The 17302-nt window shown below is 49.2% G+C and overlaps 2 protein-coding genes across 12 annotated transcripts in view; one reads left to right on the plus strand and one right to left on the minus strand.

Moving 5' to 3' along the window:
- Window positions 1-17302, plus strand: part of LOC125700161 (serine protease inhibitor Kazal-type 5-like) — a 76726-nt gene that overhangs the window by 10609 nt on the left and 48815 nt on the right. The window lies entirely within an intron of this gene.
- On the minus strand, window positions 7199-11805 carry LOC125700163 (pancreatic secretory trypsin inhibitor-like). The gene is made up of 4 exons (XM_048960531.1): window positions 11704-11805; window positions 10211-10251; window positions 9492-9604; window positions 7199-7738 (listed from the first exon to the last, which is right to left on the minus strand). The coding sequence occupies exons 1-4, from the start codon at window positions 11756-11758 to the stop codon at window positions 7663-7665; spliced, it is 285 nt and encodes a 94-aa protein (XP_048816488.1). The 5' UTR covers window positions 11759-11805; the 3' UTR covers window positions 7199-7662.

The following is a 17302-nucleotide window of genomic DNA, read 5'->3' on the forward strand; positions in this document are numbered from 1 at the left end:
CTTGCGTGCACAACTGTGTGGCACGCAGATCCTTCTCTGCTGGTTTTCCATCTGGAGCAGCCCAGTATGTTATGGTGATCTGACTGGGACAGGCTGACCCAGGAAAAACTGTTCTGCTCTGCCATGTGCTGCCGACGCCTGGGCTCCCCAGGGAGCAGCCCGTTGTGAGCTGTGCCAACGTGTGACTGAATGTTGTTCTCATTAGGAATGGTGGGAGCCTGTTGGGCTGCGTGAGAGTGGCCAATCATAATAAACACATCCAGGAACTTAGCTCCTTGGTTTCTCTTCAGTGGATAAATGATGTGTACACCATGGGTCTGCTGGAAATCAGTCTGCCGTGGTTTTGGGGGGGACGGCTACCTGCTAAAATGACACTGTGGGAGGAGTTGTTCCAGTTCTGCTAATGTAGCAAGCAGTGCACAGGTCCTGACGTGCATTGTGTCTGTCTGGAGAAGCTGTGGGTGCCCCATCCCTGGAGGTGCCCAGGGCCAGGTTGGATGGGCCCTGAGCAGCCAGCCCACTGCAGAGAGTTGGAATTTGGTAATCTTTAAGGATTACCCTCCCAAATCAAGCCATTCTGTGACTGTGGGATGAAGGTGATGGACCCAACATACTGCTGGAAGGTATTTTGGGCTGGGAGTGTGCTGCAATTGTTGCCTTTAGCTCTGTTGGGAGTATGGGCAGCTCTCTCTGGCATATGTGTGTGCCGTGGGGCTTGCCATGGTGTTATTCTCACTTACATGCACGTAATTATATGTAGTAACTTCTTTGAAATAGTTTGAGGCAATGTAATGACTGTAATTAGGCTGCCACATGGTACAAAAAAAAAGAGAAAAAGAACCCCAAACACAGAGCACATCAAGCCAGGGTGAGAGTAAAGTTTAGACAACTGAGCGTGTCCCTGCACAGAGATGGCCAAGGACCAGCTCGCTGTTGTGACCTGCAGTGTGCAAGGCTGTGGCTGTCCTCTCCTGCTGTCCATCTCTGAGCCTCAGCATGTACTGCTAGAACCCAACTGCTGACTCCTGTAGCTGGAATTTCTCTGCAGAGTAGGTTTGTCCAAAAGTAGCAGCAAAATATACAGCCCTGCAGTGGCATTAGGCTGCACAAGGGAAGGCAGCCGTTGTCTCTGAGCAAAACTGCTGCCTGCTGCTGCGCAGTGCTGACCCCAGCTCTGCACCACTGCCACCCTGGGACTGGAGCTGCAGGAGGCTGATGGCTATGGACAAAGAGTTGAATTCCCCTCCTGTAGTCTGGGACCAGCATGGAAGCACCAAGGTTAGAGAATCTTTATGTAAACAGGCCAGCACTAGAAGGAAGAGAAGTATGCATTCTGGAGATTAATGACTGAAATGTCAGGCATTTATTAAGTTAGTCCTGATGTTGACAGCTGAGCCCATTAATAGCATTCTTGATCAAAAAAAGCCAAAGGCAAATCTGATTCATAAATATCCCAGTTGTTCTTTGTGACCTAGTTTTAAGATTCTTAAGAAGGGGAGAAAAAAAGTTCAGAAAATGTTTACAAATACTAGAAATGAAGGCTCGTATTGCAGCTAATGATTGCTCAGGCCTGCAGCGAGGCAGGGACAGCAAATAGAGTGCAGGAGGGCAAGCAGAGACCTGGCAGAGATGTTGTCTGTTAGTGGAGATGTGTGCTGATAGAGCTGGAAGGGCCAGGTATCACCAGGGCTCGCTGTGAGGCTTTGGGAGCCCTGTGGGCTTTTGGGACGCGAAAGGAGCAGTTGTGAGCAAGAACAGTTTGATGGAGTTTGGGAGCTGTAAAGGTGAAATGGTTGGTGTGGTGCATCAGTGAAGCAGAAATGCCAAAGAAGTGTTCTGTGTAATATGTGGTACTTCCAGATCAGAGGCCAGATCTGGAATAGAATGCCAGCGGAAGTGGCTCGATGGAGCCAGCCCCAAGAATCAGCAACAGATTTCAGGTTTGGATTAGGGTGAGAGCCATAGGAAGGAGAGAAAATCCAGCCTAGAAGAAGAGATGGAAAGAAAGAAAATTGCTTACTGAAGACAGGTAAAACAGGAGGAGTGTGAAGCTCATCAAATGTGTAAAAAGCTACTGCAAAGAGGAAGGAAATGTTTCTTCCTCTGTATCTCATGGCCAGGAGAAGATGTCATGAATATAAGCCAAACCAGAAAGACACAGATGCTGGGAAATGGTTTTTAGGTGCAGTAGAAATTCCATTACTGGAAGCCTTTGAAAAGAATTTATCTGCTACAGTTAGCTGTGCTGTGACTTCCTTAGGCTCCTTCAAGGTTTATTTTCTAACACTGCATTAATTTATGGCTATTATCATGATATTAGAGCGATGGAGTGGCTGTTGATTGTATTTTGGAAGGACTCAATGCCAGGGCTACCATCAGACGAGGTCTGAGCCAGCAATGGGGCTGCAATTCCAAGGTCTGGTTTTGCCAGTGGGACCAAGGTCCCCTCAGTCATGCTAGACAAGACATTGGCCAAGCCCTCCAGTTGAGGTTGCCAGGCTCTCAGGTCCACCCAAACCTCCCAGGCTGCCTGATTGGAGGTTGGAGGCAGTAAGATGGCAGTTACTCGTGCCGTTCACATCACTGTGTGTCTCTCATGTCCGTGGTGCTGCAGGGAACAGTGCAGCCGTGTTCTCCTGGTGGAGGACATGTTGTGCTGGAAGCGCAGTACCTGCCTAGGTGGGCCTTTGGGGCTGAGCAGCCATTCCAATGTCCTCATTTAAATTTCATTGATTTTTCTAAAGAATTCTGTCTCCCCTGACAGTCTAGAAAAAAAACCTCTTGCCCTGACTGGCGCAACAGCCTCGTGATTTCTATATATTGACGAAGTGGATTCACACTGTCTTAACATGGGCAAGCTATTCTTCAGCACGCTCGATCAGAGGAAGAGAAAATTACATTTACGCACCTCCTGCCGCTCTCCTTACGTTTCCCATCCCAGCTATCCAGGGGCAGGCGTTGCTGTCAGCTCCCACCTGCAGCCTGCCCAGCGAAGCCACACAGTGCCGGGTTTTCACAGGAATATCTGCTCCCGATGTGGGCAGTGCCCAATTAGGCACAGTGCCAGAGTACGAGTTGGCAGGGATATTTTTAGTCGTCCTCCGAGGTTCCTTTCCGCCTCTTGGCTGAATTGAAACAGTTTTGTGAAGGCTCTCTGTGTCCCAGGCTGGTTTCTGGCTCATTTCTCGGGGTCAGGGAGTCAAGGAGATTCTGAGAGGACTCTTCAAACTTAAATGCCTTCAGCAACAACAGAGAACAGCCTTCACGCTCCCTCTGTGGAAGCTGGTGTACCGTGGCAGGCTGGAGGGGCCACCTGAGCATCGTGCTGAGCATCTCTGGCTTCCACTTTGCTGGCCATTATGTGTGTGTAGGGGTTTCAGATGAGGAAGCCTTCAAAGGTTTCAGGATGACAATCCTGCTGTTTCCAGCATGTGCAGTCCCTGATGACCTGGTTCTGGAGCTCATTCCTGTGCTTGCATTTCGGTGTGTCGTTCAGGCAATGCTTTTGTAGAATTGTGAAGACCACCAAGATGAACCAGTTCCACCATCAGCCCCTGATCATGGCCACCACAGACAATGTCACTCAGTGCCCCATATACCCTCTTCTTGAACACCTCCAGAAGCAGTGACTCCACCACTTCCCTGGCAGCCTGTTCTTCCAATACCTTCACTACTCTTTCCGAGAAGAAATGCTTCCTAACATCCAACCTAGTTGAACCTTCCCTGGTGCGACTTAAGGCCATTACCTCGTGTCCTATGGACTGGGTTTTCCAGGAACAGGTGAGAACTGCAGACATAGATGAGACCCAAAAACCTGAAAGCTGTGCGCTGTGCCTCACCAGGGAGCTGCATGACCCACCCAAAGCCCCCAGTGATGAGAATTTGTTTTCATGGGAAATTTCCACTGTCAGGACTGGTTACGGCAGGAGGCCTTGCTCTCATGAGCTTTATTTCTGAGAGTGACAGCTCTGCTATGCAGCTCTAAATATATGTTTCCTGGTCCTGATGTCCTATTTAGGTCAAAGCTTGTGCTTTGGCTTCAAGAGAGCTGGAAAGTATAGACTTACCATTGTGGATAATTAGCTGCCTCTGAGGCAGGAATTATCTTTAAAAGAAGTTGAGTTGGGGCGGAAAGCTTGTGCCAGAAGTGGGACCAGAAAATGCTTGTTTGCTTCTGTCTATGCAGATGTGAATGACTTTTCCTAATAACTTTTGGGGGAGCAGTAAGTAGGTAGCTGCTTTGCTTTCCCAGCGCTGGGAGCTATTTATCAATCCAGATTAGGAAGGAACAGCAGGAACAATGGGACGTTTCCTGACTGAGCCACATTATCTTTAATCTTTCAAACAATCTTTTCAGGGAAAGACCTTGCCCTTGAACTCTGTTGTAGTTTACCTGCTGTGCTCATCTCTTTTGTGCTGTCGGGCAGCATCCCATAGGCTGTGTGGGCAGCTCTGCTGCTGCAAAACTCTCAGGCATGTTGGTGGCTGCTGCTGAGCACCAAAACTTCTGGGCAATGGCTGTGGAATAGGGTGGTAGGGTTAAGGTCTGCAGCCAGAGGGGAGCTGCTGGTGCAGCTGTTCTGCTCCATGGCTGCAACATTCCAATCCTGTCTGAGCACTGGGGCATTCAGAAATGCTTTCAGCTTAATAGAAACTGCAGTGAAGCCATGGCTGTTTAGTGTCTGGCTGGGTCTGGAGCAGCTCATTCTATCTTGTTTTACATCAGGTGTTTGTGTCATCTTACTACTGCTTGTCCCCTGCATTCCAGCCAGTACCTGTCCCTTGGGATCATACCCCTGGGCTTCAGCACCGTCTGTGCCTGTGAGGACATTGGTAGGGGACATAATGAGCACCCTCCTTCTGCAGGGCAGGCTGTTGTTCCCCTTCCCCAGCATGGATGCTGACTTCAGGAAAGAGGGCTGCTAGGGATCTCTGATTCGTGTATCACTTCTTGGTTCCTGAGAGTGACATTTGCAGCCTGCAAGCTGGACACTTGCACTAGCCTGAAGTCTTTGTGGCTTTGGGCTGCATTAGCACCATCTGCCAGATAAAGAGAGCTTCCAGCACCCACCAGCGATGTGAGCATCATCACACCAGGATGTGCAGGGAAGGACATGACTTCTGGTTTTCTGGTGGTGGTATTCCTTCACACGTGCTTACGTTTTTGGAAAAGACCTGTACTCCAGCCCACTTCCTGCTCAACCTCTGCAAAGACGAACCTCCTCTCACCAGCTTTCCAAAATGGGTTCAGCGCGACTCCCTGAAAGAAAACATGTCCTGGAGTGGCACACATCCTGCAGAGTGCCCCTGGCAGCTGCAGCAGGGACAAGAGGGGCTCTGCTTGTTTTCAGAACAGAAAAGCAAACCTGATGTTGGAAACTTGTTAAAATAGAAGCCTTTATATGGGGGAAGGCTGCAGTGGGTGAAGACTGTGCCTATGCTGCCTCTTTCCAACAGAAATATTTGGAAGCTACCAAAATTCCAGGGTTTCTGCTCAGCTGAAGCGTTGTGTCTTTAAAATTCCTCATTGCTGTTCTAATCTTGACTTAGCAGTTTGTTATCTTGACATTATAAAGTCAAATGCCATCAATGATAGGAATAAGTATTTCCCTGTGGAGCATTATCAGAGTCGATGTGGGGAGGGTTTCCTTAGCTGGATTTCACCAAAATTTCTGCTGGCAGAAAAGTCTAAGTTGTAAGAAACCAATCAGCAAATGCTGCCCAGGGCTGTCTGTCCCTGGCTGCCTGGTCATTGTCACTGTCACCTCCCTCAGGCTGCTCCCAGGCCTGCTTTGGAGGTACTGACCAGACTATGACACTGTATTGAAGGACTCCCACCCCAATATCAAGGCCTGATGGAGGTTTGTTTACACCAAAACTGGGATGTGGGCTGAAGCTGGTCCCTTCTGGGAGCCTGCCACCAGGTCTGCCCGTTGTGCAGGGTGGCCCTTTGGTCCTCTGTTGCTGCTCGTTGGTCTCAAGCCTGAAATGGATCTTGCTGTGAAATGGACGTGACTGACATTTAGCAGAAATCCTAGTCCTTGTCAGAACAGTGCCTGGGGAGATGCAACGCTGCTCAGCCATCTGGCCAATATCACCCCTATTTTGTGAGCTCGGACAGCACCTCACTCCATCAACAAATGCTCTTGGCTAATACTGGGTGGTGCTTCCCAGAACAGACATGAACAGGAAAGATATTTTTCTCAGCATTAGTTGGCCTCAGCGCAACCTCAGTGGTGCTGTCCGGGTGGAAGGAACCAATCTGGACCACTAAGCTGGATTTGACCATGCCACAAAGTCCAGGTGCAGTGAGTGAGCAACATGGGGCCCAGGCTGCCTTCCTACCCCCCGGCTGCAGAGCTCTAAGGTAAATGCTGTGCTCCAACCCTCATGATGCAGCAGAATTAGAAATATCCCAGTTGAGGGAGGTACACTTCCAGTATCCCCTTTGAGCGAAGGCATAGATGCAGTATGCACTCCTGAGTGCATTTGGGGCTTCCTCCTTCAGTGCATTAATTTTACATAGGTGCAAAGTGAGCCGTTTTTCATCTCTCCCTTGACCGCAGACTTGCTGGCAGACCTGGGAAGATGTGGTTTGCTGTCCCCCCACCCCCCGGCTGCATCTGGCTGCAGCTGTCATTTCAAGTGAGTGCTGGAGCTTTCTTCTCAGCCTGATCATGCACTTTTTTTTAATGCATCAGCCACCTCTTCAAAGAAGAGAACGCGTAAGGACGTAAAGAGGACTTAAGCAGCTGTTTCTAACCAAACTGAATTTCAAGATTCGCTAAGAACAAAGCATTTGATTTGCTCAAAAGACAACCAGACATCTGTTCAAGGGCTATGATTCGCGAGGAACGCCGAGATGCTCCAGCCCATAACGAGTCCTGCCGGTACTCTGTGGCCGCCGGGCCGGAGGACGCGCACCGGACCGGATCCCCGCCGGGCTGTGCCGGTTCGCCGTGCCCGCTCCCGGGGCTGCCCCGACCTCCAGCTGCGGCCCCGGTCCGGCTCCGCGGAGCAACAGCGGCCTCCAGCGCCCAAACCTCCTACCTCCGCATCCCGGCCCCGTCCTCGCAGCAGCTCCTGCTCACGGGGTGCCAGCCCTGGGGGCAGCAGCGGGGCCACCGTAGAAAAAGCCTTTTTTCTTTCTTTCTCCTTAACCCCCTGGAAAAATTGCGGACTGATCGTCTTTCTCGGGCACCGAGTGGCCGTGGCCCTCAGGGCCAGTGCTCCATTGAGCTGCATGGAGAAGGCAGATCTGCCACCACCGAGGGGACCTGTTGGTCCTCTTGTCCTGGCAGAGCCCTGGAGTGAGGGCTTTGATGCCTTGCTTTTAGCAAACGTCACTCAAAGTTATGAGGATGCTTAAAATATCCCCTATGGGAAGTTTAGGAAAATGGGATTCTTTATGCTATAGGGAGACTCCTTGTTCTTAGGAATGACCTGGACTTTCTCCTTGGGGCTCCATCAGTACTCTGTGTGGGTGTTACCAAAGTTCCCCACGTTTTTCAGGAAGGTATTTTTAAGTGCTGGGGAAAAGGGTGTGTTGTGTGTAAGAGAAATCCCAGAGTGAGCAGTTGTCATGCTTCCAGTTTATTTGGAGTTTGTAGAGGTGAGGAATACCTTCATGCCATCTTCTCTATCACAGCTGTGCCTTTAATTTCAAGCAGTTCTGGAGCGTGGAGAGGGCTCTTGGCACTTTCCCCTGTTCTTTATGCGCACGTTAGTGTGTCTTTGCCTGGAAGAGAGGTTAAAAGTGCCAGAGGATGCCTTTAAGTCCCTGACTCAAAGAGCCTGGCTCAGGGGATGAGGATAGAAGTAAAAATACTGCTTAATTCTTCCTTTAAGCATTACATTTAAGTAAGCCCACATACTCTTGACAGAGAGTTCAGGGTTATCATGGGCATAGGCTAATGTTAATTAACCAATAAGCAGACAGCTGGCACTTCCCAGTGCCTCCAGGCAGAACAGTTCACCTCCTTGCTGCAGGACTAATGTCAGTCACTTCCAATGCCTTCCAAAGCCTGGCTGGAGATGCTGAAGGTCATAACTCTGTTTGTGTGAATTTTTTGCAGACAAATGTCTGCCACTTTCCTTGGATTGGGCCTGCTCCCAGCTTCCCATGTGCCTGCTTCTGTATCCAAAATAAGGAAAATATTTTTGGTACCCCTCACTTTCCCCCCCGTGACCATGGAGATCCCCATCCCTACCAAAGCTGTGCTCTGCACCAAGGAGACATGGAGCCCTTGATGTTGCATCGCTCCCTGCTCACATGGCTTCGAAGCCTTCCTCACTCTCCTGGTTTCTGGCCAAGGCCTTAACGATGTTGTGTCTGACGAACCTCCCACCCCCATCTGCTGCACAATGCAGCCGGCAGCTGGTGCTGGGCTGCTGGCTTCCAGCATGGTCATTATGGCCGTGCCGTGTCATTAACTGCAGTGCCTTCATTTGGAGATCCTGCTCGGCACCTCTCTGCCCTACTGCATTTCTTTAAGTGTAAAAGAACAGAATATGGAGCTGGAGCCTGAGTTAATGAAGGACAGGGGCCAGCCAGACCGACAGTTCTCATCCAGGCTCTTTGCTGATCTGGATTCTGTTCCTTGTTATTGCAACTGACAGAGCTCTTAAAAAAAAAACAGAATTCAGCTCCACAGCTCCATTTATCGAGGGACTGGAATCTGAGCTCCTGTTGGAGATGTCTTTGCTGATGGCAAGTGAGTGTGGTCACCCCAAACCCAGCAGGGAAAGCCAGTGTGAAGCTCCCTTAGCCTCGCAGACTGCAGCACTTGCTTATGGAACAGACTCGCTCTTCCCAACAGAGATTTTCAAGTACTTAATAGCATTGAGTTGGAAGTAATTCCCTCACTTGTCTGCCATGGAGCACTTGCAATATATAAATATACTCAGAATTACCTAGGGCCCAAGATAGATGAAATGAATCAAGTCTTGCCAGACACTTCACTGGCTTTTGGTCCCGGCCTTCTGCAATCTGGCACCAGCACAGATTAAATAAAGGCTTATTCTTAAAAATATCCACAGCAAATTGTAACCTTTCAGATGCAGAGAAGACAGAAAGCAGAGCTCAGCTGTAAAGTGCTGGTGTGAAAAGCGGAGTATTTCCTCCACCCGAACAAATGCTTCTCTGCCTGCATGTGAAATCCAGGCAGGCTTTGCAGGTTTTGCCATTTGTCTGAGCTTCTGGACAGCCTCCAGCACAGCCTGGGCCACGGCACAGCTCAGCAGCTGCAGGTGTGGGGAGATGTTGGCCATTTGATCGCGGTGTGTGGGCAGATGGGCACAGCCTGCAGCCCTATTTCACAGCAGGAGCCCACATGCTCTGAGCAGCATCGGCGGGAGGCCAGATGTGTGCCAGATGTGCTGGGCTCGCTGCCCATGCTCCACCCAGCTGCATGCACACAGCCTGCTGTCTAGGAAATCCCGGTGTCATCATCTGTGTGGTATTTAGGCTTGGAGGAGGCCTGGATACTCACATGTTCTGAACGCACAGCAAGCACTCATTGCCATACAGGACATCATCTGTGCCACAGATGGGGTCAAAGTTCTTTGTGCAACCTTTCCCTATGTCGTAATTGCCACATGCTGCCTGGAGACAGGAAAGAGAAATTCTGAGAATATCAAACATGCTTTCACTTTACCACAGATGCTCTGCGTTCCCAGCAGTGTGCATGTTTTGTATGTCTTGATAACCCATCCCAGCTTGCTTAGCACTCTGCTATGAGCTGACAGGAACTGTGTCATCATCCCTTGGCGGTTGAACTCTACCTGGCACTCCTGCACACCTACAGCAGTGCCAACACAGAGCAAATAATGCTCCGTGGGCAGTGTCTGATCATGTTATCCCCAGTTTTTACTTTCTGTGGCCACAAGAATACCTGCCCTCACACTTAGAAGCTGAAGAGTAATGGGAGCTTTGGTCTTCTCTTGGCAGGTAACAGCAACATTCAGCTCTTTGTTAACAGTTTCCCTTTGCTGACTGTGGGAAAATGCAAAGGAAGACCAGTACCATCCCTGGGATTTGGCTGTGGTGCAGCAGGTGGAAGGAGGTTTTCAGGCACCAGCCTGCACTCCCAGCCCAGCTGCTTGTGTTACTTCACTGTATGCAGCAAGAGTAGAGCCCCAGTGCACGGATTAGTGCTCACTCCCCAAAGTTGTCCATATCCTGGTGCTACAAAGAAACAGGAGCCTTCACCTCTGTTCCTTGGCCAGCAGTTCCGTCAGGCTCAGTATTGCCTAGAGAAAGTGTGAAGAGAGAAAAGACACCTTAGCATCTTCCTCACTCAAGTTAGCTTCTAGGGGTCCCAACAAAATGCTTCAGCCTGAGGACCGTGTGTCTTCACTCTGAGAGCTCTGCCCTTTCAAAGGCCCAACAAATAATTCCCTCCTTTGCATCTGTCCCATTTTACTTCTTTCCCTCAGCAGAAAGCTCACAATGGTGCAATTGCTTTCAAGGCCAGACGTGTACCCTGTGACTTTCCATGCTGTTTGTTCCAGCTGTCAGGGAGCAAAGGTGGCTTTTGTTATCTCTTATAACACGTTCATGGATAAATGAGAAACTTCTGTTGGTGCTGGACTGCTCCTGGAGTAAATCTGGGGTGAATTTTCTGGTGTCAGTGGTTTTGAACCACAAGGAAACAGAGCAAAAGGCAACTTGGTCTCTACTAGGAGGAGAAATGCTAGACCCTGAGGTCTTGCACTAAAGCTGGTGGGAGCAAGCTGTGATTTTGTTGGCCTTTTCCATGGAGAAGCTGGCCCTGAGCTGATGGCTGGGATGCTGTGGGTGGAACGACACAGTGGGTTGTTTTGAAAAACAGCCTGAATCTATCTGGCAGAAAGGAGTACTGGGCAGATGGCTTTGGGTTGCCTATAGATCCAGAACTCATCTACTCAAAGCATTTAGACTGCATCATCATCACCAGTCAGTGTGGCCCAATGGCAGTGGGTCTGTAGGGTGAAGTGGTTTGTTGCTGAGGATCTGGTAAGTCACACTTCTGTGCTCGAGGGGTTTTACTCTGAATGAGCACCAGTGCAGTCCCAGGAGCTGTGGATCTGTACGTGCTTGGTTCATATAAAAGGAGGCCATGTTTTGTGCTCAAACTGTTCTGCAATGGCAACCACAGCACACAAAAAAATAGGATGATGGGCTGGCTTCAGAAGCATTGGGAATGAACTTGCTAATGCAGAAATCCCTGGTGAGCAGGACCTGGAGAGCAGCAACAACTCGTGTTCTCATCCCTCTGCACCATATGGAATTTTGAAAACACAGTTGGCTTAAACATTGACTTTGGAAACAAGAACTGCATTTTCCCTTCTATAGATTTGTTTCCTGTCTTCCTGGTTTTACTTCTTTACAACTAGAATAACACCTATTTATTCTAAAACAATTGCACGGTCCTAGGAATCACCAGCTCCCGCCAAATTCCAACCCCACGGGAAGAGTGTCAGCCCAGCAGCTCTGCTCACTGGGAGTCAAGCACCTTTAAAACTTCTCTAGGCTTGCTTGCAGACACTGCTTTAGTGCCCGCTGACACTGCAGCACTCTCTGGGGAGCACTGCTGCTCACTGCCCAGCAGCAAGGCCGCAGTGCAGCCGGTCCGTTCCCAGGCTTGCCTTCCCACGCGGCAGGCTCGGAGCTGGAGCAGGGAGAGGAAATGAAATGGCTCCTAAGCAAAATGTTGCACTCACCTTGGGTGAAGCCAATTGCTAGGAAGAGGAGCAGGAAAACAGCACTTGTTTTCATGGTCAAGGTGATGCTCGACTGGAGACAGCAAAGAGGAAACAGAGGACACTGCTCTGGATCACTGAGATGCCATCTCCAGCCACCTGTGCAGAGACCTTTATACTTTCCCATCACTGGCACCACCCTCCATGGCCAGCTCCACCCCACAGTGTCATGATGGCAACAGTGAAAGTACAGGGACAACAACAGGTGGCAAATGGCGCAAGGATCAGAGGCTCCCAGCGCCAGTGTCGGTCACAATCCTTATCAATAACAAGGGCTGGAGCCACATCCTGTGCATGGGGCTGCAGGGAAGAAATGACGCTGTACAAGAGCCAGGCTGGAGAAATGGTCAGAAAAGCAAGAGAACACCCACATGAACCGGACTCCCCTTTCCACAAGTGTGCAGCTTTGCTGACCAGCTCTGCCACTCGCAGGGCTCACAGCCGTCACAGTAACGGGTTCTGCCTGGACAGATGGAGGCGGCAGCAGGAACCGCTGCTGGAGGACAGAGAGCCCGTATGTGCCTCAGGCTTCCTGCGGCTGCACGTGTAGAGCTGTGATTCTGCCTGCCCCTCTCTCTGGTCGCAGGTTGAACTGAGCTGGCCGGATCGGGTGCTGCTCCCTGCCCCTCTTCCTGGCTGCGGGCTCCAGTGAGCCCTGGGGATCTCCTGCATTTACTCCTGCAGTGGTGCGCTGCAGACAGTGGATCAGTCCCTTGGGTATTAAAAGGATTAATTAATGTTTCTAAAGCACTTTGATATCTCAGCCATAAATCACTGGAGAAGTGCAAAGCAAATTATTACTAATGGGGGCTTATGACTCAAAGACAGATTTTTAATTAGCTGAGCAGAAAAAGTCAATGCCAAGAGCAATTCAAGGAGCTGTTTGTGAGACAGAAATCTCGGCTCAGGCAGCTGCCCTGCTGTCCAAGGGAGACCCCAATCCAAATGCAGCCCTGGAGGATGCTTCACTTGCCAAAAACGTCCCCTGTGAGAGTGCTTACACAGAGACGGAGACTTTTCCTGCTCTCACGTAGGTTTCTCTCTGCTCTCCCAAGGACCATTTTCTGTATGAACTACTCTGGATGGCATTTTGCATTTCATTAATGGATTACTTAAAGCTGGCGTTGGCTGTGACCCCCTCAGCTTCTGTGAAGAGCCAGGTTGGGTGCTTGGTGAATCTCTGTGAGCAGGCAGAAGCCCTTTGGGTGCTGGGGTAAAGTATTACTCTCTGAGGAGTGAGATATGGCCATTTGTTGAAGATGAAAGACATTCATTTCAGTCCAGCACTGTCCCTTTTGTTCCTCCAGTAAAGCAGACAGTGCCAATAGGTGCTTTGGTGTCACTTCCCAAAGCTGGAAAAAGACTTAGTAAGGGTGTTTATGGTTATGGCAGGCCAACTGGGGATAAAATTTTCCTCTTCAGTCTTTAACATATGTAAATAGAGCAGTGCTGAAAAGAGTTTCTCTGATTATCCTTGTTTGGGATGTGCCCACTCACAGTAAAACATGTTTGCACATTTTCCAGTTTAGAGAATCTCACTGTAGCCAGGAAATGTGATAGTTTTGATTGTCCAGAAAAAGAAATATCTTTCCTCAGATTCCTTGGAAACATTCAGGCACATTTCCAAACTTGAGTTTGGTGGGTAAATCCTCGGTGTTTACAAAAGTTGATCTGCAAATGAGAACTGTTGGTTCCTGGAACACTGCAGGTATGTATGATGCTGTAGTTTTCATCTTTCCTTCCTCTGCAAGCCAGATGCATCAAAGCAGGGACCATCTGCCTCCTGGACGCTTCTCATCCTCTGATTGCTTAAGCTCATGTTGGATTTGCAGTGACTTAACTTCATGTTAATGACCCTTCCCAGAGCTGTTTGAGATTAAGTGTTTTACTACTGAAATGTGTAGAACAAACTCCACATCATGCAAGACAACAAGCTGAACTTGGTTATTCTACAACAAACGGAGCCAAACCAACTGATTCAGGGGCAGCAGCCTCTGTCAAATGGAGGACAACATAGGCTGCTAATGCTGCTGCACTCAAGCACGAGGTTTTTAATGCAATTTCTCTGTTAGCAATTGCCCTTCTTTCCCAAACGCCTCTACTGACACCTGTATGTTTGTAAGATGCCTTCAAAATGTGGGATTTCAGGGCTCATCTGATTGACATATATTCTACATCTCTCTGGAAAACCAAACAGAATTGCTCAGGGCTGATTTGAGCAGGGAGGGATGAAAAAGAGCTGTTAGCTGCTATGGCGCTGGGTGCTCCTGGTAGAGGGAGCAGGGAGGTGTCTTCAGCAGTGTGGGCTTTCTTGGGATGTGTCACCTTGTCAGAGCAGTGTGTTCCTCCAAACACATCAACTGGAGGAGTAGAGAAAAATGAGTCAGGCATGCGGTGTGACTTGCTGAGCACAGCCCCCAGCATGGGGAAATGGGGAGGACAGGCAGGCTTCAAGCAGGGGCTGGAGTGGAGCAATCACCATGTTGGATGCTGGCTACCATATGCACTGTGGGACAGAGGAGCTCTGCAAAGCCTTTTGCTGGATTGTCCAGGCTTCCAGAAAGCTCTTCTTGGGACAGCTGGGGAAGTAGTGATGGATACTCTGAGCCATCAGGTCTGCCTTTGGGCAAATCAGCAGGAAGAGATCATCCCCCTTTTGCAGGTGGGATATCTGCACCACCTTTTGGCCAAATCAGAGCAATTTTCAAGTTGTTTTTTTTCTTTTTTTTTTTTCTTTTTTTTTTTTTTTAAATGCAATATAATGTTGCAAATGAATGAAAAATTACTTTGAAGAGGAACAAAAATTTGGGAGCCCACCTACCTCCCTGGGATGGCCCATCCATGACAAGCTGGAGGAGAACTTGTTTCATCAGAGCTGGAAATGTCTTGTTGATAAAGGTTTGATCTACTGAGAAAAACCACCAGTGCCCTGGGGAACTGCAACAGAGTCATGAATCAAAAGCTTTCCAAGATCACAAGCCAGGTCCGGATGATTATGAATCAGAGTTTAGAAACTGCAAATGGTTTTTACCCCCTTGAAAAGAAAAGCGTTTACTAACAGACTCATTCAGGGTGGCCCACATTTTCCAGACTTCTACTGAAGCTGAGAGAGGGAATGGGCTGAAGCAAAAGCAGAGCTGCTCTTGCAGTGCGGGTGCCTGGGAACAGGGAGGTAAAAGGTTATGATGGCAGAGCTTGATGTGAGATGAGTGGAGGCTGGAGAAAGGCTGGTGCAGATGGGAACCTAAGAGGTGTGACAAGAGAAACTTCCCAAGGTGGCCAAAGCTCTCATGGGTCCAGTTCCCTAAAGCTCTGTTATCTGACCAGTTTGCCAGGACTGGAGCTTGCAGGCCTAAGCTTTGCAGCACAGAGATCTTGCCTGTGGTATCCAGTTTGGGTTTGGAAGCAGCTGGTGAAGACAGGGCAGGTGAGCAACCTTGGGGCATGCCTGTGGAGGGGAGAAGGACGTGGTGCCCATGGAGAAGTGTGGAAGATGCCTGGAGGAAAACTGAGGGTGTGGCTGGTTGCCATTGGGCACGAAGGAAAGAAGTAAATCACTTTGCATCAGCAAGGTGAGGGTTAGCTGCTGTGCAGTGATCAGCTGCTCTTGTATCCTGAGGATGCTGCTCAAACATGACTTTTCCTGGAAAAAAAAATACACCACAAACAAAAGCAAACATAATAACCAATATCATAATTTGGCTATTTTTTAATCCATAGCGATTCTGTCTTGGATTCTTTGCCATTTAAAGCTCAACAGAAAACTGTTTTGTTGCTCTGATATTGAGCACTCTGACAGTTTGGGAAGCAGGATCCTGTGACTGGCTGGTGTGAAAATATTGCTTATTTTCTCCAGCCGTAGGAGACTCTTTGGAGCCCAGAACAGTACATCAATTTGTTTTCTCCTCTTTCCTGAATTGAAGTGCTGTCCCTGGGGCTTTTGATTTCGGGGGAGGAGGCTGAACATAGCCACAGGCAAGAATTAGCAAATGATCATTTCTACTTTTACCAAAGCTTCTGTTTGTTACCCTTCAGCAAGGGCAGTGCAGCCATGATAACAACCTTTGGAAATCTGCAGGCATCGGCGGTTTCGCCTGCGGATGGGTATTGCTGACAACAGTGTCTGAAAACAAAGGCATCGCATAAATCATAGCTTGGGTTGTTCAGAAGAGGCCGTGCCTGAATGCCAATCAAATGCTTCCTGAGGAGGATGGATGTGACGGGGACAGGCGATGTGTTAGTGAGGATTACTGAGCTGAAATTGCCTGGGTTGCAGTTGCACAACTCCCTGGTGTGGTGGCAAGCCCCCAGCCCAGCTCCTGGCCCATTTGCCTGTGCTCTCCCACTGCTGCAGTGACACCAAACAACACTCAGTCCCCAGAACCTTTCCCCTCAGCTGCTGTGGCTTTACTGGTTGAGGGCACGTGGCTGGAGGAATAGCTCTGAGCTGCAGTCACTCCTGCTCACAGCAGTGGCTTCAGGGCACTGCCCCTTGCAGACATGGTCCCTGCTCATCCCTGCACTGATCCTGGGCAGAGGGCAGCACTAGTTGCTGGTGCTCCTCAGCTTGACTCCTGGCCTATGGGCAGTGGGAATGTGTGGGGTCAGACCCCCAGCAGCTGCACCATGGAGTTCTGCTCTTCTCGCTTTCCTTGGCAATTTTGAGGAAGTGGCATAATTTTCCCACTCTTACAGAAAAGGCCAAAAGCAAAGAATTCCTTTATAAAATTGCTTTTTTATTAAACCCTTTCTGCCTCCCGCCTCCACATTCAACTGCCCCTATGACTGCCAGGGCAATCCAGGGCAGAGCCATTAAGTGCTGCGCTCAGTAATTGGATGAACGCAGTTTTCAATCTCCTCCAGAAGGAGACTCCACTTTTCTCTGAACTAAGAGCAGTTCCCTGCCCACTCCTTCTTTCTCACAGCTGAAGGAGATATGAGGGTTTGGCACCTTCCTCTAAAGGTTATGGACTCCTGGAGGATGATCTGTTCTGCTCTGACCCCAGCACTGATCTGACCCAGCACCTCATGTGCATTATCCAGGGCTGGATCTTGCTCAGTGGTGGGTGAAGAAGTGGTCAGGTCATGGGGATAAGATGGAACCAGAGCCCTCCAGGAGCTGTACAGCAGAAGGACACATGGTGATGGAGACAAATCACAACAAGGGTCACCCCAACCCTCCTCCCCATCCTTTGAGAGGTTCATAACCCAACTGAAGGAAGAAACGCTTTCTATGGAATGTTTCAAAAGGCAGCAGAGAGGCAAAGCTGTTCCTTCTGTGGTCCTTAACTAACCTGATGTTGCCAAGTCCAGTGGTTTTTTTTAGGCTGCTCTCAGTGGAGGTCTGAAATGCAGAACATTTTCACATTTCTTACTTTTTTTTAATTAATTTCATGAAAACATTATGTCCAAGTTCTTGTTCAGTTTTTAGACTCCTTTCTGTTACTTTGGAATCCAACTGATAAACAAATGAACAAAAAATTGCAAATGACATTCATCAGAGCCCCAGAATTATTTGGCATTTCTGATTATTCCTGTGGGTTCCATTGGCAGAGCACAC

Source organism: Lagopus muta, chromosome 14 (assembly GCF_023343835.1).
Source record: "Lagopus muta isolate bLagMut1 chromosome 14, bLagMut1 primary, whole genome shotgun sequence".
In the NCBI taxonomy this organism is placed as follows: Eukaryota; Metazoa; Chordata; class Aves; order Galliformes; family Phasianidae; genus Lagopus; species Lagopus muta.

What these genes read in the sequence shown, in the direction of transcription:
- LOC125700163 (XM_048960531.1), bottom strand. Translation starts at nt 11,758, where the DNA reads ATGAAAACAAGTGCTGTTTTCCTGCTCCTCTTCCTAGCAATTGGCTTC. An exon ending in CTGCTGGCCAAGGAACAGAG is followed by an intron (nt 9,605 to 10,210) that starts GTGAAGGCTCCT and finishes TCCTGTCTCCAG; the next exon opens with GCAGCATGTGGCAATTACGA. An exon ending in TTGCTGTGCGTTCAGAACAT is followed by an intron (nt 7,739 to 9,491) that starts GTGAGTATCCAG and finishes CCTCTCTTCCAG; the next exon opens with GCAAAGACACACTAACGTGC.